The sequence below is a fragment of the Rhincodon typus genome, chromosome 1 (assembly GCF_021869965.1).
Source record: "Rhincodon typus isolate 14 chromosome 1, sRhiTyp1.1, whole genome shotgun sequence".
Taxonomy (NCBI): Eukaryota; Metazoa; Chordata; class Chondrichthyes; order Orectolobiformes; family Rhincodontidae; genus Rhincodon; species Rhincodon typus.
The window spans coordinates 26,633,942-26,655,656 of record NC_063332.1 but is presented as its reverse complement, the minus strand read 5'-3'; the positions used below and the strand labels follow the sequence as shown (position 1 = coordinate 26,655,656).

General features: G+C 41.9%; 1 protein-coding gene across 2 annotated transcripts in view; it reads left to right on the top strand.

Moving 5' to 3' along the window:
* The window catches only part of pstpip2 (proline-serine-threonine phosphatase interacting protein 2), a 115,557-nt gene that overhangs the window by 13,542 nt on the left and 80,300 nt on the right, over nt 1–21,715 (top strand). For both annotated transcript variants that reach the window (XM_048595106.1, XM_020513283.2), the window contains exon 2: nt 9,698–9,798. In XM_048595106.1, coding sequence (XP_048451063.1) covers nt 9,698–9,798 — 101 coding nt within the window. The remainder of the gene's footprint in view (nt 1–9,697; nt 9,799–21,715) is intronic.

Sequence of the window (21,715 nt, the reverse complement as noted above, 5' to 3'; positions counted from 1 at the left end):
CATCCACATCCTTTTGGTAATGTGGCGACCAGAACTGTACGCAGTATTCCAAATGTGGTCGAACCAAAGTCCTATAGAACTGTAACATGACCTGCCAACTCTTGTACTCAATACCCCGTCCGATGAATGAAAGCATGCCGTATGCCTTCTCGACCACTCTATTGACCTGCGTTGCCACCTTCAGGGTACAATGGACCTGAACACCCAGATCTCTCTGTGCATCAATTTCCCCCAGGGCTTTTCCATTTACCACATAGTTCGCTCCACTAGTCACTGACCGCCATCCTGAAAAGAAACCGTTTATCCCTATTCTCTGCTTTCTGCCATTCTGCCAATCCTCTATCCATGCCAGTACCTTGCCCTTAACACCATGGGCTCTTACCTTATTTAGCTGCCTAGTGTGTGGCAGTTTGTCAAAGATCATATGGAAATCCAAATAGATCACATCCACTGGTTATCCTTTGTCTAATCTGAGCATTACCTCCTTAAAGAATTCTAACAGATTTGTCAGGCATGACCTCCACTAAATGAAACTGTGCTGACTCAGCCCTATTTTACCATGCGCTTCCACGTAACCCCATAATCTCATCTTTAATAATAGACCCTGAAATCTTACCCAATGACTGAGGTCAGGCTAACTGGCCTGTCATTTCCAGTCTTCTGCTTCCCTCCCTCCTTAAACTAAGTGTATTACAACAGTCATTTTCCAGTTCTCTGGGACCTCCCTGACTCCATTGATTCCTGAAAGATCACCACCAATGCTTCCACAATCTCCTCAGCTGCCTCCTTCAGAACTGTGGGATGTAGTCCATCTGGTCGAGGTGATTTATCCACCTTTAGACCTTTCACCTTCCCCAGCACCTTCTCCTTAGTGATGGCCACGACACTCACCTCTGCCCCCTGACTCTCTTGAAGTCCTGGTATGCTGCTGGTGTCTTCCACGATGAAGTCTGATACAAAGTGCTTATTCCTCTTTGTTCCATTTCTTTTTGCCCATTACTAATTCTCCAGCCTCATTTCCCAGCTTGTCTCTCTCTTACCTTTTTATATATATCTGAGAACACCCTTGCAGTCTCCTTCCATATTACTAGCTAGCTTACCCTCATATTTCATCTTCTCCTCCCTTATTGCTTTTGTAGTTGACCACTGAAGGTATGGCTAAATTAATATAACACAGTTGTCCCCTGCTGGTTTTAAAATGCATTCCGATTCTCTGGCTTCCCACAATTGTTTCAAACAAGATGGTCTTCTTTATTTCACTTATACCAATGTGTACTCCCCAGGCTTTCATACACAACTCTTATCTACTTTCACTCTCTCTTATTAGCATTCAGACAAACCAAAATAAAGTGTCCAAGCTGAGTTTGCTGTGTAGAAAGTCCTGCTTGGCTATCGGCCTTAACTGTGAATTGGGCAGCAAGAAACTTGCAGTTTGATATGAGGCCAAGTTTCCAACTGTGTAAAGGTAACACGCCAAACCACGATCCACCCCACAATGAGAACAAATCTGGGTAGACAATCTAGAAACTGTGCAAGTAACATGTTCATTTTCTTTTGAGATAAATACATATCTTGCCTTGGCAAAGACAGTTGGATTCTTACAAGTAAGTTAGGTGCATATAACGTGGAGAAATCTGACGTGTTTCTCCAACCTAGCTTCATGCACACTGGCAATGTAATTGTTTAACAGAGGCCAGTCTGGCCAAGTGTGAGAAATTGTCTTGCTGGCAATCAGAGATGTCAGAACACAACCCTGGAGCAAATAGATCTTGAATCCATGCCTCCTTGTCTAGAGGAAGATACTTTGTTTTTTAAGGCTTTGGAAGATGAAGGGAAGGTAAAATAATTGATTGTTGGTTACTGAATGCTTTCATCCATGAATTCTTAGAATCGTAGTTTTTATAGCATGGAAAATGGTCCTTCAGTCCATCGTGCCCATGCTGATCATGAAGTCTCTACTCTAATTCTGTTGTCCACTACTTCACCCATAGGCTCGTGTGCTCATCTAAATACTTAAATGTCTTGATGTTCCTGCCTCTACCACCTTTAAGTTATGAGTTCCAGATGTCCACTACCTTCCAGTGAAAAAAAAGGTCCTCAAATCCTCTCAACGCCCTGCTCCTTACAATAAAACTGTGACCCTTGCTTATTGACCCCTCTACTAAGGGGAAGATTCTGCTTAACAACCCTATTTATGTCCCTCAGAACTTTGTCCACCTCAATCGGGTTCCCCCCCTCCGATTCATTTATTGTCACATGTACTAAGTAAGTGAAAAGCTTTGTCTACGAGCAGTATAGGCAGACCATAGTAAGCAAGGCTGTATAGATCAGAGGTTGTAAGAAATACTTAGACAGAGGCATACTGTTACATTGCACACAGGGTGTACAGATGGCAAGATCAATGTTAACAACATCAGCATTATTTGAGGCTAAAGAGTCCATTCGTCAGTCTAATAACAGCCAGGAAGAAGTTGTTCTTGAACCTGCTGGTGTGTATGTTCAGGCTTCTGTATCTTCTGCCTGACAGAGGAGATTATGGGAGATCATTACCAGGGTGTGATGGGTCTTTGATTTTGGCAGCCTTTCTGAGGCAGTGGGCCATGTAAATAGAGTCCATGGATGGAAGGTTGACTTCCGTGATGGTCTGGGCTGTGCACACCACCTTCTGCAGTTTCTTACGGTCCTGGGCAGAGCAGTTACCATACCAGGCCATTATGCACCCAGACAGTATACCTTCAATGGTGCATCTGTAGAAGTTGGTGAGGGTCCTTATGGACATGCCAAATTCCCTGAGCTGCCTGAGGAACAGGAGGCATTATTGTGCCTTCTTGACCGTCGTGGGAAGTCCAGGTCAAGTTGCCAATTATCGTCACTCCAAGGAACCTACCACTTTGGCTCTAAGGAAAACAAGTTCCTTGCCCCTCTTCTTTGAGAGCCACTTACCTTTGGTCTCTTCCACTGCATCAGTGAGTGGCCTAATTTTCAGTGGCTCACCTTGTGTGTTTCACCTTTTGTATGACAGAAAAGTGAGTGAAGATGAGGTTTTCACCAAGTGGATGCAACTCATCTGGTGAGGGTGATGAGGAGGATTGTGTAAGGATTGGAGAAAGTGTAACTGTGGATTGATAAAAGGGGAGGTGTGGATGCAGATAAAAAGTGGAAGCATAGGTGCTGTTAGTTTAATTGGATGTTAGGAGTGATGCAAGTGTGTATTTGACAAAACAAAGTGAAGGTGTGTGTTTATGGTGGAGGTACTGGTGACATTTACATCACAGAATGTAAGTGGATCATTACTCTCTGACCTGAGAGGTCATTAAACTGCTTCCCGTACTGTGTATGGAATCTGAGTGACTCACTCCTGCATCTAATCATCTCGGGCATCTCCAATCATGCCTTATGCCGTGTGATATCTGCAAGTTTCTTTTTTGTTGGCAAACAGCATGTCCTTTCTCTTGACTATATCCAGCAGTAATTACAAGAAAGTGTTATCAAACCTGGTTTTTGCTCTCCGCATTTTGCCCATTGGTCCTAAACAGCTGCTGGTTTCATCAATGTCTGTTTTGGCATTGCCCCTTTAAGCAGTGGGGATCAGATTGTGCTCAGTGGGTATGTGATATATCAGCTTGGTGATTTAAAAGCAAGAGCTCTTTTTGTTTCAGACAATCTCAAATCTTAGAATCTGGCCCATTGCCTTCATTGCATACACAACTGGCCTCTCCATTACGATAGGGCCAATGCCTCCCCTAATAGTAGCCACTGGAGTACTTTAAAGATAATGAGCTGTTCCTTGTGAATGTTTGATCTACAAATGTTTCATTAATGTCATTAATTTGTATCTTGTATCTGTGGTTGCTACATATCTCTGTCCACACTAATGTGTTGATTTTTCTGACTATGTCTGACTGTGTGGCATCAAAAAGATAGTCACCTACTTACAGTGCACAATATCTTAAAGAGTAAATCATTTGGTAACTGTGAGCATCAGCTACTCCATTGTAGTCCCAGTTCTATAGTTGATAATTGAATAGCATCTTTGTTGCTGGATCAATAGAGAATGGGGTAATGCACTTTTATTCCTTCTTGGGATGTAAGTATTGCTGGTAAAGCCCATTTTAATTGCCTTTGAATAGTTTGCTAGGCCATTTCAGGCCAGTGCTCTGGGTCTAGAGTTATATGTATGCTAGGTTAATAACGGTAGATTTTCTTTCCTCAAGGACATTAGTGAACCGAATGAGTTTTTATAACTATGCATCGTGGTTGTCATGGTCACCATTATAGAGATGGTCTTTATGTTCTTCTTGCACAAATTGAATTTTAATTTCATCAGTAGCCTTGATGGGAATTTGAACCCATGTCCCCACATCTTTAGTTCTGGATTACTAATCTGGTGACACTATCACTATGTCACCATCTTCCCAATGTAAATGTTGCAAAAACTCTCATCAGTTAAAATTTTGAAAGCTAGGTAATCACATCTATGGTACAAATTAAGAAATCAGTTGTGAATTGGTGACAAAGAGCTATGTTCAAGAAAGGCTTAATCTTTTTAGCACTTTACTGTTGGTAGTTGCAGTGTTCTACAATCTCTGGATCAGGCCACATTGAACGTATTATCTGACTCTATACTGTCCAAAGGCTTCCTGAGCATTGAATAAGATAATATTGTCTGCTGCGTCTAGTGTGATTGGTCTGCTCTGCTTTTATTTTAATCAATTCACCGCATGCAACATCGCTGGCAAGGCCGGCATTAATAACCATCCTCAATCTCTATCTCCAGCACAATAGTGCTGAACCTGATCTATTGGGCCTCACAAGATCACGGCTGAGATAACGTTGGATCTGCTGCCTGTTGGTGTGCCTTTGTCTGTGATGTGGTACTCAAAGAGAAATTGGCACCAAGGTACATTTTAGAGGTATTAGGGCATGTGAGCCCAAGTTTGGTCATAACGGTAGGTTTTAAGGGATGTTTTAAAGATGGAGAGGGTTATAACAAATGTTGGCAGTTAAGATCTCAGGTCGTAAGAAACAACAACTTAAAATCAGGCCTGCTCAAAAGGTCAGAATTGCAGGAGTGCAGGTATCTGGCTGCTGAGGGACAGCATCCTAATGAGAAATAGGAGACAAAGCATAGATCCTTGAGGGTTAACAAATATAATAGTTTTGGAGAAGAAAGTGAAGCCATAGCAAATATGCACTTGCTGTGAATAGATTAGAATGAAATTAAGTGATAACAGTCCCACCCAAATGAATACCAGCGGAGAGGTGTTGGAAAAGGTGCAGCTGTAAAGCTCATAGATGGTAGTTTATTTTCCATGGTCACATAAAATATCATTTAGGACTTTAAGACTCATTTTTGGGAATGTGGGAGAGGCAGAAACCTGTCTGGAGAAAGTCAAGCCTGGAATACACCAGGGGAAAAAAAAATGTATTACTACACAATGTTACAAAAATACAATTGGAACATTGATTCAGTGTTGAGCAGAATGGAATTTCCAACTGAAACCATACAGCACAGTTTATTGGGCAACCTATGTGCTCATGTATTTACAAAATTTAGAAACACATCCACTTTAGGTTGCGTAATAAATTTTTTTGGCAGGTTTCCCAGAAGATTTGCATTACTTCCTTTTATAGTTTGTTAAATTTGAGGAATAGCAGCTCTCTTGTTTTTGGTAAAAGAATTTAGCACCTGAATGAATTGTGGTTTGTGATGAGTCAGGTTTCAGCTGACATAGTTCCTTGAAGTCTATTTTTGCTTTTCTCCATCTCCCTCTCTGCCTTCACAATTTCAAGCCCTTGCTGAGGGACGCAGTAAAGCTTGGGGCAGCTGCTGCCAAGATACAGTGGGGAAAGACCACTGTCTGAGGTCTTCCTACTGAAGTTAAATGGGGTTCGTTCAGTTATTGGACCATCCTAGTGCCTCAACTGCATGTATTTATAGTCTTTATATGTGTAAGAGATGTCATTGGTTTGTTTGGACAGAGTCAAACTCCAATGTTTGTTTGTTTCCTTGATTTGCTACTGTGCAGAACTGAACGGTTTGTGACAATGTGTATGTACAAAGATATCTTTTATGAATAAAGTATATATTTGAAATAACAAAAACAATTCCAAGACCCTTCATAATATTTCACCTCTATCCACATAATTACAATGACTATTGTCACCAAGTTGAGGCAAATTTCTGTCTGGATTAACAGATACTATTGAATCAATGAGAAATGCTGTCAAACTGTGCAGCAGGCAGGAGCGCTGTAATTTCACTGGACATATATTCAAACGTTAGGTCTATTTTTAGCTCAGTGTTCTATTGCTTCATTAATTTGATTGCTACAATGTATTGGCAAGTTGAGCTTTGGATGTCATAGTGCTGGCTTTTCTAAAAAGAAAATCATTCATAGGATGTGGGTGTCATTGGCTGGGCCAGCATTTATTACCAACTCTTAATTGCCCTTGAGAAAGTAGCAGTGAACTGCCTTCCTGAACTGCTGCTGTCTTTTTGGTGAGGTTAGGGAGGGAATTCCAGGATTTTGATCCAGTGACACTGAAGGAACATTGATTATATTTTCAAGTCAGGATGGTGAGTAGCTTAGAACAAAGAACAGTACAATACAGGAACAGGACATTCAGCCCACCATGTCTGTGCTGACCATCATGCCACTCTGAACTAGTCCTATCTGCCTTCACATGGTCCATGTCCCTATATTCCCTGCATGATCACATGTCTGTCTAACAGTCTCTTAAATGTTGCTCAAAAACAAAGTTGCTGGCAAAGCTCTGCAGGTCTGGCAGCATCTGTAAAGGAAAAAACAGAGTTAACGTTTTGGGTCCGGTGATCCTCCTTCAGAACTGAGGACCAACTAAGTAAAAGAAAAGACTTTTCTTGCATATCTCCCTTTAAACTTTTCCCCTCTCATCTTAAACTAATGCCCCACCTATTACTTGATGTGCAATTTTGATTTTTTTTATTAACCAAGTAGTAGACCTTTCCAAGTGAAACCCCAACAGGGATAAGGCTGCAGCCGTCAACAGTAATCAGACAGGAGCACAAAAGCACAACAGAAAGCGGAATTTGTAATGGATAGTGTTCCCATGTATCAGCTGTCTTTGTCCTTCTGGATATAAGTGGTCGTGGGTTTGAAAGATGCTGGTCTAAGGATCTTTGGTGAATTTCTGCAGTGCTTCTCACAGGTGGTGCACACTGCTGCTACTGGGCATTGGTGGTGGAGGGAGTGGATATTTTGTGGATGTAGTGCCAATCAAGTGGGCTGTTTTATCCTGGATGGTGTCGAGTCTCTTGATTGTTGGAGCTGTACCTATCCAGGCAAGTGGGGAGTATTCAATCATGCTGCTGACTTGTGCCCTGTAGATGATGGACAGGCTTTGAGAGTTAGGTGGTGAGTTACTGCAGTGTTACTAACCTCTGACCTGCTCTTGTAGCCACAGTCCAGTTCAATTTCTGGTCAGTGGTGACCCTCAGGATGTTGATGTTGGTGGATTCAGTGATGGTATCACCATTGAATGTCAAGGGGAGATAGTTGGATTTTCTCTTGTTGGAGATGGTCATTGCTGCAGTCCGTTGTACGAATTTTATTTGCAACTTGTTCAACCCACAACTACATATTGTTCAGAAACAAATGCAGAATGCATCTGTGGAGAGAGAAATAGAGTTAACATTTTGAGTGTGTTATGACTTCTTCAGATATATATACATATTGTCTAGGACTTGCTGCATTTGGGCATGGACTTCTTCAATATCTGAGTAGTAGTGAATGATAGCACAATGTTCAGCACCAGAGAGCATTGCCACTTCTGACCTTATGACAGAGGGAAAGTCATTGACGAGGGAGCTGAAGATGGCTGGGCCTGGGACACTACCCTGAGGGACGCCTGCAGAGATGTCCTGGAGCTGTGATGACTGACCTCCAACAACCACAACCATCTTCCTTTCTATGGCTCCAACCAGTGAAGAGTTTTTTTCCTGATTTTCATTGATTCTAATGTTGCTGAGGCTGCTTGATGCCATCTGGTTTCTGTAGTTAAATATGGCCTTAATGTCAAGGATAGTTACTTCCACCTCACATCTGATATTCAGCTCTTTTCTTCATGTTTGAACCAAGGCTGTAATGAGGTCAGGAGTTGAGTAGCCCTGCAGAGAGGGTGCACAAAGAGTGAAATCAACATTAAATATACAATTCGAAAGGTCCATTCAGAAGTCTAATAAGATTGGGAAGGAAACTGTTATTGAATCTCTTGGTACATGTGTTTAAGCTTTTGTATCTTCTGCCCAATTGAGGAGGTTGGAAGAGATTATAACCAGGGTGGGAGGGGTTTTTCATTATGTTGGCTGCCTTTCCAAGGCAGTGAGAAGTATAGATAGAGTCAATGGATAGAAAGTTGGTTCACAGCTCTGTGCAGTTTCTTTCTGTCCTGGATAGAGCAGCTGCCATATCAAGCTGTGATGCATCCTGATAGAATGCTTTCGATAAAAAAATGGTAGTAGTCTTTACAGGAATGCCGAATTTCCTCAGTCTCCTGAGGAAATAAAGGCATTGTTGTGCTTTCTTGACCTTCACATCATCATGGGTGGACTAGGGCAGATTGTTGGTGAATATCATCCCTTGGAACTTGACACTGTTGACTATCTCCACCTCAGTATCATTGATGTATTCAGGAGCATGCCCTCCACCTTGTTTCCTGAAGTCAGTGACCAGCGCTTTTGTCTTGCTGACATTGAGAAAGAGATTATTATCTTTACACCATGCCGCCAAGCACTCTGCCCTGTTCCTGTCTCCTGTTTTGGCATTGTTTGAGATCTGGCCTACAATAGTGGGTGATGTCAGCGAACTTGTAGATGGAGTTAGGACGGAATTTGGCCACATAGTCATGTGTACAGGACGTACAGTAAGGAGCTGAGTACGCAGCCTTGTGGGGTGCCGGTGTTGAAGATTATCATGGAGTAAAGCAGCAGGTTTGCTGAGTCCAGTAAACAATCTGCTCTATAATAAACCTTTCCACTTAACCATATTTTAACTATCTGAACAAAAGCTAAACCAGAGAGATTGTAAAATATCTATCCACCACACATCTGCTAACTAACACTGGCTTGCTATACCAGACAGCCTCCTGTCCTGAACAAAAACAAAATTGCTGGAGAGGCTCAGCAGAGTTAATGTTTCGGGTCCAGTGACCCTTCCTCAGAACACTGTTTCAGGTCACTGGACCCAAAATGTTAACTCTGTTTTTTCCTTCACAGATGCTGCCAGACCTGCTGAGCCTCTCCAGCAATTTTGTTTTTGTTCCTGATTTACAGCATCCGCAGTTCTTTTGTTTTTTTTTTAACCTCCTGTCCTGTCCTGCCCCAGCATTACTGAACAAGTAAACATTCACTGAATAGCAACCCCCATCATCTCATCAAATTTTTTTATCAATCCTAAGAATACGTTTCTGTCAAGATAGACTTGGTAGTCGGGAAACCTGTTGGTGCAGAACTACACTTCCTGTCAGCTTTTCATGGAGAAACATCTGGTTTCTGTAGTCAAAGGAGTCAATGGTGTGTGACTTAGAGGGGGAAGAATTTATCATTTCAACCCTTTTCTTCAATTGCTTGAATTTTTAAAAATTGTGTCCCTTGTAAATGCAATTGTACACTTCATTCTTTTTCTAACTCACTGTATTTGCATTTTTCTTCTTCCAGAGTACAGACATAACCAGCAGCATTGGTTACGATAATCTGATCCAACACATGAACGATGGGAGAAAAACATGCAAAGAGTTGGAAGATTTTATCAAACAAAGGTTCGTGAATTTTATTGAGATTTTCGGCTCTGTTGAGCTTCATTACAGAATCAAGGCTCTTTGGTGCCGCTTGTTAGTTTAGGGACAGCATGGTAATGTAGTGGGAGGCACTGGTCAGTGAGACCTTGTGTGGAATTTCAAACTAGTCCACCCTGTGGGAAAGACTTACTGACCTGTTCCTGATTGATTCCTGTCCACTGCCATCTAAAAGAGACGGAGATGCCCATCTGATGTGCTGAGACCCACATGAATACAGTGTGCTATGACATCAGTACTGTCCCAAAACAATTTTAACAGCAGGCAGTCTGCTCAGCACTGAAGCAGTGTACCTAGATTTTTGTGACAGGTCACTAACGTAGGATTTGAGCCCCTAACCTTGCATCTCTGATGTGAGTGTTGCTGCTGAGCTGATGCTGCCACCGTAGGAACGATTTTCACTGAAGCAAAGAATATTAAAAGAACACATGTTGGAAGTTTCTAACACTATGAAGGATTTCAATGGGTTACCTAAAGAAAGAATAAAAACTGCTCACTTGGCTAGGGAGCCAGCAATGAGGATTGTGACAAGTTCAGCCAGCTGGACCTCCATAGAGTATGAGTTTCCTGATTGGGCTGTTAACCTGGTCCAGTCAGGGAGTCCTGGCTTACGTATAGAACATAGAACATAGAACAATACAGCACAGTACAGGCCCCTCGGCCCACGATGTTGTGCCAATCTTTTACCCTAATCCTAAGGTCTATCTAACCTCCATCCCTACCTTATACTATCATCCATATGCCTATCTAATTGCCGCTTAAATGCCCCTAATGAGGCCAACTCCACTACCCTCTCCGGCAATGCATTCCACACCCCAACCACTCTCTGAGTAAAGAACCTACCTTTGATGTCTCCCCAATATCTACCTCCACTCACTTTAAAACTATGCCCCCTCGTAATAGCTACCTCCACCCTAGGAAAAAACTCTCTGGCTGTCTACTCTATCTATACCTCTGATCATTTTGTACACCTCTATCAAGTCACCTCTCATCCTTCGTCGTTCTAAAGAGAACAGCCCTAGCTCTCTCAACCTTTCCTTGTAAGACCTTCCCTCCATTCCAGGCAACATCCTGGTAAATCTCCTCTGCACCTTTTCCAACGATTCCACATCCTTCCTGTAATGAGGCGACCAGAACTGGACACAATACTCTAGATGTGGCCGAACCAGGCTTTTGTATAGCTGGAGCATAACTTCACGGCTCTTGAACTCAATCCCTCTTTAATGAAAGCTAACACACCATACGCCTTCTTAACAACTCTATCCACCTGGGTGGCAGCTTTCAGGGAACTGTGGACATGAACCCCAAGATCCCTCTGCTCCTCCACACTGCCAAGAATCTTTCCGTTAACCCTGTATTCTGCTTTCAAATTTGTCCTTCCAAAATGAATCACCTCACAATTTTCAGGGTTAAACTCCATCTGCCACTTCTCAGCCCAGCTTTGCATCCTATCAATGTCCCTTTGTAACCTGGAACAACCGTCTGCACTGTCCACAACTCGACCCACCTTCGTATCGTCTGCGAACTTACTAATCCACCCTTCCATTCCTTCATCCAAATCATTTACAAAAGTCACAAATAGAAGAGGACCCAGAACAGATTCTTATGGTACACCACTCATAACTGAGCACCTTGTTGAATATTTTCCATCCACTACCACTCTTTGTCTTCGAAGAGTCAGCCAATTCTGAATCCAATCTGCCACATTTCCCCCTATCCCATGCCTCCTTACGTTCTGCATGAGCTGACCATGGGGAACCTTATCAAACACCTTACTTAAATCCATGTATACCACATCCACTGCTCTACCTTCATCCACGTGTTTGGTCACCTCTTCAAAGAATTCAATAAGGTTTGTGAGGCATGATCCACCCCTCACAAATCCATGCTGACTATCACGAAACAAACTGTGCCTTTCCAAGTGATCATAAATCCTATCTCTCAGAGCCCTTTCCAATAATTTGCCCACCACTGAAGTAAGACTAACTGGCCTGTAATTTCCGGGGTTATCCCTATTCCCTTTTTTGAACAAAGGAATGACATTTGCCTCTCTCCAATCTTCCGGCACTATACCTGTGGACGGTGAGGATGAAAAGATCATCACCAAAGACCCTGTGATCTCTTCCCTCGCTTCCCATAGAATCCTTGGATAAATCCCATCAGGCCCAGGGGACTTATCTATCTTCAAGTTCCTCAAAATTCCTAGTACATCTTCCTTACTAACATCGACCTCCTCTAGCCTACCACCCTCTTTTACACTGTCTTCCTCGACAACTAAGTCCCTCTCAGTTGTGAATACCGAAGAAGAGTATTCATTAAGGGCCTCTCCTATCTCTTTAGGCTCCGTGCACAAATTCCCTTTACAATCCTTGATCGGTGCTACCCTTTCTCTGGTCATTCTCTTATTCCTTACGTATGTGTAAAAAGCCTTGGAGTTTTCCTTGATCCTATCTGCCAAGATTTTCTCATACCCCCTTCTAGCTCTGCTAAGCCCTTTCTTTAGCTCTTTCCTGGATAACTTGTATCCCACTAGATCCTTTTCCGTTCTTTGTTTCCTAAACCTTACATAAGCATCTTTCTTCCTCTTAACCAATCATTCGACCTTTCTTGAGAACCAAGGCTCCCTCACTCAACCGCATCTTACCTGCCTGCTAGGAGCAAACATATCGAGCACATGCAGTATGCATTCCTTAAACAATCTCCACATTTCAATCGTGCTCTTCCCTGACAGCATGTTCCCATTTTATATTACCCAGTTCTTGCCTAACAGAATTGTAATTACCCTTCCCCCAATTATAAACCTTACCCTGCTTTATTTACCTATCCTTTTCCATGACTATTGTAAAAGTAACAGAGTAATGATCGCTACTGCCAAAATGCTCTCCTACCAACAGGTGTAACGCTTGGCCCGGTTCATTGCCAAGCACCAAATCCAAAGTGGCCTCTCCTCGTGTTCGTCTATCTACATATTGTGTCAGGAATCCTTCCTGAATGCACTGGACAAAATCCGCTCCATCTAAACTATTACAACTAAAAATTTTCCAATCAATATTTTGAAAGTTGAAGTCACCCATGACTACAACATGGTGACTTCTGCACCTTTCCAGTATCTGCCTCCTAATCTGCTCCTCCACTTCTCTGCAACTATTAGGGGGTCTGTCAAAAACCCCCAACAAAGTGACTGCTCCTTTCTTGTTCCTGACCTCAACCCAAACTGACTCTGTGGACATATCATTCTCGAACTGCCTTTCAGTAGCTGCTATACTCGCCCTGACTAGCAATGCCACTCCCCTGCCTCTTTTTTCACCCTCCCTATTTCTTTTAAAGCATCTAAATCCCAACTCCCAACAACCATTCCTGTCCCTGAGTTACCCAAGTTTCTGTAATGGCAACAACATTGTAGTTCCAAGTACTGACCCATGCTCTAAGTTCATCCGCCTTATTTCTGATACTTCTAGCGTTGAAGTATACACACCTCAAACCATCTCTGTGTCCACAATTACGCTCCATCGACCGAATTTCTTTATTAACAACCTCACTCCCTGTTGTGTCTTTTGGAAGGCTGAATACCTCATCCTCTGAATTACAAATCCGATTCCCCACTCCTGCCAATCTAGTTTAAACCATCCCGTATAGTTCGAGCAAACCTCCCTCCCAGGATATTTGTGCTCTTCCGGTTCAGGTGCAACCCATCCTTACTGTACAGGTCCCACATTCCCCAGAATGTGCTCCAATTATCCACATAATGGAAGCCCTCGCTCCTACACCAGCCCTGTAGCCACGTGTTTAGCTGTATAAAAAGGGTGAATGTCAGACATACTGACACTTTGGTACCTGACTCTGAATGAGGCAGTACTAAAGTCAAAGACTGTTCATATGTAAATAAATGGTGCCTTTGGGACAGGATCCTGGCCTCTGTGCAGTTATTTCAGAAGCAGTAAAATCTTTGCAGAGAGTGAAGATAGAATTTGAAGTAATCTCTTCATGCAGAAAGTCACCAGAGTTTGGAAAGTTCCGTCACTACACTTCAAAAGTATTTCATTAACTGTCAGGTACTTTAGAGTATCCTGAGGTAGTGAAGGCTCTTGAGGTAACAAAAGGAGGTGAGGGCACCTTTTAAAGAAAGTGCAGCTAAATACTTGAAACTGAGGAAAATGTGACAGCTGTTTTTACAGACAGCAGTGCAATGGAGTCAGTTTTAGATTTACTCAAGAGAAATGTTTGCACAGACTCTGAGCTGGAATGCGTTCTTCTTCTGTTGTGTGAATATTTATGAGTCTCTAGTAGACAATATCGCATTTTTCTGTTCTTACCTGATGTATACAAACAACTGGTTTTGGTTTGTGATGGTCTGTTGCTTGGTCTCATCCTGTTTGGTTGGAAGGGTGCAGATAGAATGAAGATAGGGCCATATGCTGCTCATGATCAAATATCCTGCAGTGTTAAGGTTCACCCATGCAGAATGACCACATTAATGATGTATAAGTGGAGCAATGGGCATTGGGACTATTAGGTTCCAGCATGATTCATTGCCTGCAGGAAGTGAGCGGAGATAAACTGTACAAGACCAGACATTGCAGACATAGTATCTTCTGATGAATGAATAATACTCAACAGGAAACAGGCTTTGTGCTGTGTGAAAATGACCGCAGTGATTGCTGATGTGTGTTTCAGAAGCTGAGTATGTACAAAATAATAAATACAGAAAATGCTAGAAAATGCTCAGGTGGGGTCAGTTGGCATCAGTGAAAAGAGGAAAAATTGTTTCGTCGATGGCCTTTCATCTGCACTGGGAAAAGGTTAGAGATCTGACAAAAAAGGATGATCTATAAGGAGTGGAAGGCAAGAAAGTTTAAATGACAAAACGTCTGATGGTGTAAGGCGTACTTTTTTTTAAAAAAAGTCATTTTTGCTGTTTAATCACTCCTTCCTTTCATCCTATTTTCTTTTCCTTTCCTCCCATGCCTTGCCCCTGTACTTAGTTTAAAACCTATTTCTATCCTGATGGAGGATCAAGGTCTGAAATGTTGACTCTCCTGCTCCTCTGATGCTGCCTGACCTGCTGTGTTCCTCCAGCTCCACACTGTATCGACTCTGACTCCAGCATCTGCAGTTCTTCCTGTCTCCTTTACATCTCACAATCTTTTCCAAATGTGACGAAAGGTCAGCGTTCTGAAAAGTTAACCTGGGTTCTGTCTCCACAGACGATTTTGGAACTGCTGAGTGTTTCCAGAACTTTCTGTTTTTGTTCCAGGTTTCCAATATCCACAGTGTTTGTATAAAAACTATCCTGATCTGTTGACAGAGCTTCTTTCAATGAGGAAGGACACTGTCTTCTTGCAGATTCAGTTTGTTTCATCAGAGAAGTAGTCATGTTCTCAAATCACAAACACGGACAGCAACAAAAGATTTTGAATTTACATTTTTTTAAGTGTTCAGGATTGCAACGAAAAGCCAGAGACAATTTGACCTTCTTGGTGGATTTCCTGCTTTTCATTTGTTCAGCACAATTAAACATATTGTGAGGGTAGACTTTTTGTTCTTTTTAAATAATAGTCACATTAAACCTGTTAATTGTGTAGTTATCACAATTACTTTGTGTCTGTTCCTCTAAACTATTTTAATCCACACCACTAGCTGGCTTTCAATGTCGACAGCACATCTCAAAGCAGGTTTTATCCTATGCAGTACTTTTTGAGTGTAGCAGGAAGGTAGCAATTAATTTGCACCCATTGAGTTCCTTAATTTTTTTTTAAGAGTTAGATTTATTGCAACATGTACTCAAGTACAGAAATACATGAGTACAGAGAAAAGTGTATAAAGTTGCCATTTCTGGTGCCATCTTCGGTATAGAGATACCTAGGTAAAAAAATCTTAGGTATAAACTAGAAAAATGAAGAAATTACTGTTTCAGATAATAAATCTTCATAACAGTGAGCTGAAAGTTGTTGAAGATACTGGGGATAGCTGCCCTGCAATTCTTCCAAATAATGTTATGGACACTTTTACATCCACCTGAGAGGCCAGATAGGATTTCAGTTTAATATCTCATCTAAAAGAGAGCACCTCTGAGAGAGCTTTGCTCTTTCAGTACCACTGCCATCTGAGCCACAACTGACACAAACTGTTGATTTTCACCCTGGGCATACATCATTTTCTGCAGATGAAAGATTAAATGAAGCTATTTCTAAATCCTGTTTACAAATTGGACAGAGCATGGCACTGTTGCTAAATGTTTATGTCATTTGGAAGATGTGTGACATCTGAGCAAACCTGTTTGAAAATTTCATTGTGAAGTAAGAGCTGACCAAGCTGTATTAGTAAATTTTATGGTTTCGGGACTGTGGAATCCTTCAGTTGAATGTTTTTGCTCTTTTGTTCGTCTGGTTTTTAACTGAATTGGGTTTAGTTGGGAAACGTTTATCAGTGAGCAGGACTTGAGTAAGGGGTGCCAACACTACTCCCAAGCATTCTGATTCTCAGGAATGCCTTTTAAAGATGTGAGCTGATTGAGGTTGCGAGCCCCTGCACACTGCACCAAGCACTTGAAATCTCTTACTGTTATGAAAATAGATATTATGCAATTGATAGCACAGATTAGAGAGTGAGAGCCTTACCTGGGAATCAGGAGAGCAATGGATTACTGGCACACTGAGGAATCGTGTGGAGGAGTGGGGCCATAATTTGCCATTGGGATCATAAGGGGCTGTGGAGGTGGCTAGGGATATAGCAGCCATGAGGAGTCATGGATGGGTCCTGGGCAGTTTTTGGGAGATGGAGGGATGTGAGGGCTAGGGGCCCTTTTCGTTATAACGAGGATGAAAAGCCCCAGCAAAATCCCTTTAAACAGACTGTAGTGGCATCTGGAAGTCTTGAGGGCTGCTTCTGATTTCTTTACTGGGTCAGCTGCCCCAGTTTGTAGCCTCCTGCCAGTGAAGATCCTGTCTTTGAGGGTGTTTTCTTCCAATGCAGGCACTTGACGAAGAATTTTTCTAACTCTACTTAACTGTCTGTGTGATTTTAAAAATAAAAGGTCCTTGTAACAATCACAGATGGTGATGGGGTATTGGTATTGTTGCTAGACATCCAGGTCATGTTCTGGGAAGCTGGGTTTGAGTCCCAGCACCATAGATGGTAGAATTTGAGTTCAATAAAACAAAGGCTAACGATGGCTGGAATTATTGTGGGTTTACCTATGCCAAATGTACTGGAACTGTTCAAGAAGTTAGCTCAGCACCACCATCTCAAGGGCAACAAGGGCTGGCTTATGTTGGCCATAACCCTTGAATGGATTAAAGAAAACTGAAATTTCCAGAAAATATTGCTCAAATATAGTGATTGTTGAAATATCATCACCTGAACTGACCCTTCTCTTGACTTAGCAAGCCCTTCATTTGGGAGAGATGCTAGTGTAGTGTGTTGACACTGGTCTAGCAATGCAGTGAGCTAGGCTGAGTGGACACTGGTTCAAATGCCACTGAGCAGCTTTGGGCTTTAAATTCAATGAATGTATAAACAGTCTGGAATTGAAAGCAGGTCTCAGTAATAGTGGCTATGACGTCTATCATTGCAAATACCCATCTGGTTCACCTACGTCCTTCAAGGAAGGATATCTACCATTCATTCTGCCCTACATGTGACTCCAGGTCCATAGCAATGTGGTTGAGATTATTAATTGCCCTCTGAAATGGCTTGGCAAGCAACTCAATTCAAGGGAAATCAGGGATGCACAACAAATGCTTTGGCAGTGCTGCCCACAATCCATTAAAGAATAAACAAAAAAAGAGATTCTGCCTGGTATCATTGTGGGAACATCATTGATATCATGAATGTCAGAGTAAGGAGCTTACACCACTTCAGTGATGTAATTAGGGATAACAAATGAATACAACCTTCTCAACACAGTCCAGATACAGCTAAAACAATCGCTGTGACGTTGTTGAGTCCCATAGCGTGTCCGACAGTTTTCTTCTGGATTTTCTAAATTCTAGATTGAAGCCTAAATTGTTATGAAGTTATCCTTATGACAAGGCAGGGAGATAGACAAAAAGGTTTCTGTGTGAATGGCAAAATGAGGCTGATGGGAGAACGGGGCTGAGATGAGGTTTGAATGGAAAATGCACATGGAAATCAAAATCAATTGAAATTAAATCTTCAGGAGAGGAATAAAATCATTGCTTCTTTCTGCTGAAACAATGATAACATTATGGTCACTGGCAGAGCAAGATGCTGCAAAACTCTGGGGAACAATGACGGAACTTTCTTACTGCTGTGGGGGTAGGGGGAGGATGGGGGGAGAGTTGCTGCGGAAAGTCTAACCACTGACTGTGATGAAACTCAGCTACTTGTACAGTTAACAAATTTGTTGATGTCGTGACTGAAAGCTGCACCATATTTGGAGAATTCTGCTTTTTGTTAGAAAGCCGCTGTGTTAGTAACTTTGTCAATTTTCTGTTTTATTTCATAGCTGTAATGAATTCAGTGAGATTCGTTCTTCTTCATGCCCATTGTATTTTCAAATCTTTAACCTAGTGTCATTTGTTGAAATTCGATGCCAAAATCTCCAGTCTTGTATCAGTGCTTCATATATTAATCACGTGGATTTTTTTTGAAGGGAAGGCAGACATGTTCTCTGAGTATTGGAGTTGCCAACCCTCCTAGATTCATAGAATCCCGACAGTGCAGATAGAGGCCATTCGGCCCAGCGAAGAGTGATCCACCCTATCCCCGTAGCCCTGCATTTCCCGGAGTCATACATCACAGAAACAGACCCTTTGGCCCAACCTGCCCATGCCGACCAAGTTTCCTAAACTGAATTAGTCCCATTTGCTTGGTTTGGCCCATGATCTCTCTAAACCTGCCCAAATGCCTGCTAAATGTTGTAATTAGTACCTGCATTTATTACTTCCTCTGGCAGCCCATTCCATATATATACCACCCTCTGTGTGGAAAAAGTTGTCCCTCAGATAATTTTTAAATCTTTCCCCTCTCACCTTAAACCTTTGCCCTCCAGATTTGGACATGCCTACCTTAAGGAAAAGACCTTGGCTATTCACCTTATCTATACCCTTCATGATTTTATAAACCTCTATAGGGTCACCTCTCATCCTCCTACACTTGACGCAAAAAAGCCCCAGCCTATCTCCTTATAACTCAAACCTTCCAGTCTCAGTAATAACCGGAGTGCCTTGTGGAAACCCACACTGACACAGTGGGAATGTGCAAACTCCACACAGACAGTCACCCAAGGCTGAAATTGAACCTGGGTCCCTGGTGATGTGAAGCAGCAGTGCTAACTGCTCTGCTACCATGTTCTAGAGTTTACAGGATTTATGGCTTAATATCATTGACAACTCTGTGAGCAGTCCAGTCAATAAATGCATTAAACACGATTTTGTGTGTGTGTGTGTGTGTGTGTGTGTGTGTGTGTGTGTGTGTATTTCACTCCCATTTTCCTCGAACTTTCTGAGGGAAAGGTGGGGAAGGCTGCTTGAGTGGTTCAGTTGCAGAGGGTGGCAAAGTCAGCAGATAATGGAATGAACTTCCTGTTATGTGTGAAGCCAGAGTTGGTAGTTTTTGGAGCCCCGGCTAATATTCTACGAAAATGAATTATTCATTTTGCTGCTATTTGTGGAACCCTGCTGTGTGCAAAGTGGTTTCTGCATTTGCCTCCAGAATAGTTGCAGCACTTAACAGTAGTAACTTGATTTAAATGCGAGATATCTTGATGTTTCAAGAATAACTGTGAGACACAATACAAACAGAAATCTCCTGCACAATTGGTGCTATTATTCCTGTGAATATATTTTTAACTGCGATCTAGAAAGCTCAAAGTTGCAATCCTGACATTTGAGCACACAATCTCAGTTGATAGCTTGATGCTGTACAAAGGGAGACCCACACTGTCATGGCAGTCTCTTTTTTGTTAGATGGGAGACTAAATTGTGACCATGTCTGTCTGTTAAGAGAAACGTAAAAGTTCCTGTAACATTATTTGAAGAGCACAAAGGTTCCTATGAGATAGTAGGAACTACCAATGCTGGAGTCTGAGATAACAAGGTGTGGAGCTGGATGAACACAGCAGGCCAGACAGCATCAGAGGAGCAGGAAAGCTGATGTTTTGGATCTGGACCCTTCTTCAGAAAATCCTATCATTCCTAGGTTCCTATCATTTTCCTAATTAGTATTTATCCCTCAAACAATACAAAAAACACATTATCTGGCCTTTTCATTGCTGTTTGTGGAATTTTGCTGTTTATTACTTGCCTGCTGTGTTTGCCTACACAGAACAGTAAATAGAGTTTGAAAATATTTCATTGGCTTGTTTGTATTCTGAGGTATTCTTTGTAAATTCACATGCTTTTCTTTTCTAAAAATTTAACAGTGATTCTTGTAGAGACCAATAACTTCTTTGAAAAAAGATTAATTCCTTAGAGAAATAACTAATGGACAAGCTTTCCATGTTGTAAGATTTTTTACTGTAACAAACAGGCTAAAATGTATCTGTATCAAATATTAATAGACAACTAATTAACCAAACTAGAAAAAAGATACATCGCCACCAACTACTTAACGCAGTCAAAGTCTGCATTTTAGCTAAGGCCACCCTTCTGCCAGAAGTATCGAAATGCACAATGAAGTCAGTTACTCCTTGCTTTTCAGCAGCTTCATTTCTCCCTGCCAAACAGGATGAATCTTGTGATGTCCTTTAAACCTCATTCCAGTCAGTCTCAGTATTTCAGAATCTGACAGCCAGCAGCAAGACCTACCTCTGCGACTCCTTGTTTGTGAAATCTCCAGAAGTCCCATCAGTCTTGCTTCTGTTTTCAACTAAGACAAACACTCTCTTAGTTGTTAAGACAAAAGCATTTTACCCTGCACACATTTTTCTCCACATTTTTTTGTCTCGTGTTACCTCTCTCATTTGTTAAATACCAAAAGAACTGCGGATGCTGTAAATCAGGAACAAAAACAAATTTGCTGGAAAAGCTCAGCAGGTCTGGCAGCATCTGTGAAGGAGAAAACAGAGTTAACGTTTTGGGTCTGGTTAACGTTTTGGGTCTGGTTAACATTTTGGGTCTGGTGACCCTTCCTCAGACCTGCTGAGCTTTTCCAGCAAATTTGTTCTTGCAGCCTCATTTGTTCTCTTGCTCGCTGTCTCTCTTGCTCACGCACTCTCACTCTCTTTGCTTCAGCCTCCAAAACTGAGCTATCCACTTTTCTGTGTCGAGGTGTGCCGACTGTCACTTGAATAGTTTTAAAAAATATATATGCTTCTATTTTGGTTTCAGATCAAATAGGCCTCATCCCAGGCCGAAGTACGTTAAGACCACTACTGGCCCTCCCACCCCCATTCAGAACATTCTGTGTTACATTCAGTTACAAGAAACATTTTTTTAAAAAAATTGTTCTTTGGAGATTAAAAAGTTATTCACTAAAATGTGATCAACAAAATGCTGACCTAATTGAAAAGGTTCAGTCAATCCATTTTACATTCACAGGTGAAGACTGGCCATTTGAGCAAGTTATAGACCACTTAGTGTCCATGAAACCAAGATTCCAATCTACACATTGCCAAGAAAGTGTAACAAGCTTGCTCCACCATCCGGTATGATCATGGATGATCCTCTATCTCAGTGCCATATGGGGGTCCCTGATGTACAAATGCTGGTACTTACAAACATGATCCCACTCATGCGTGTAATTTTAAAGACCTGACAAACAAACATTTCTTGTATTTATGAATGGCTGTTTTACATTCTCCTGTATTGTGTTCTGACTTGTGAACAGACTCTAGGTCAGAACCCATTTGTAAACCGGGGACTGCCTGCATTCTGCTTTCTCTCCATGTCCCTCAATGCCTGTAATATTTAAAAGTTTA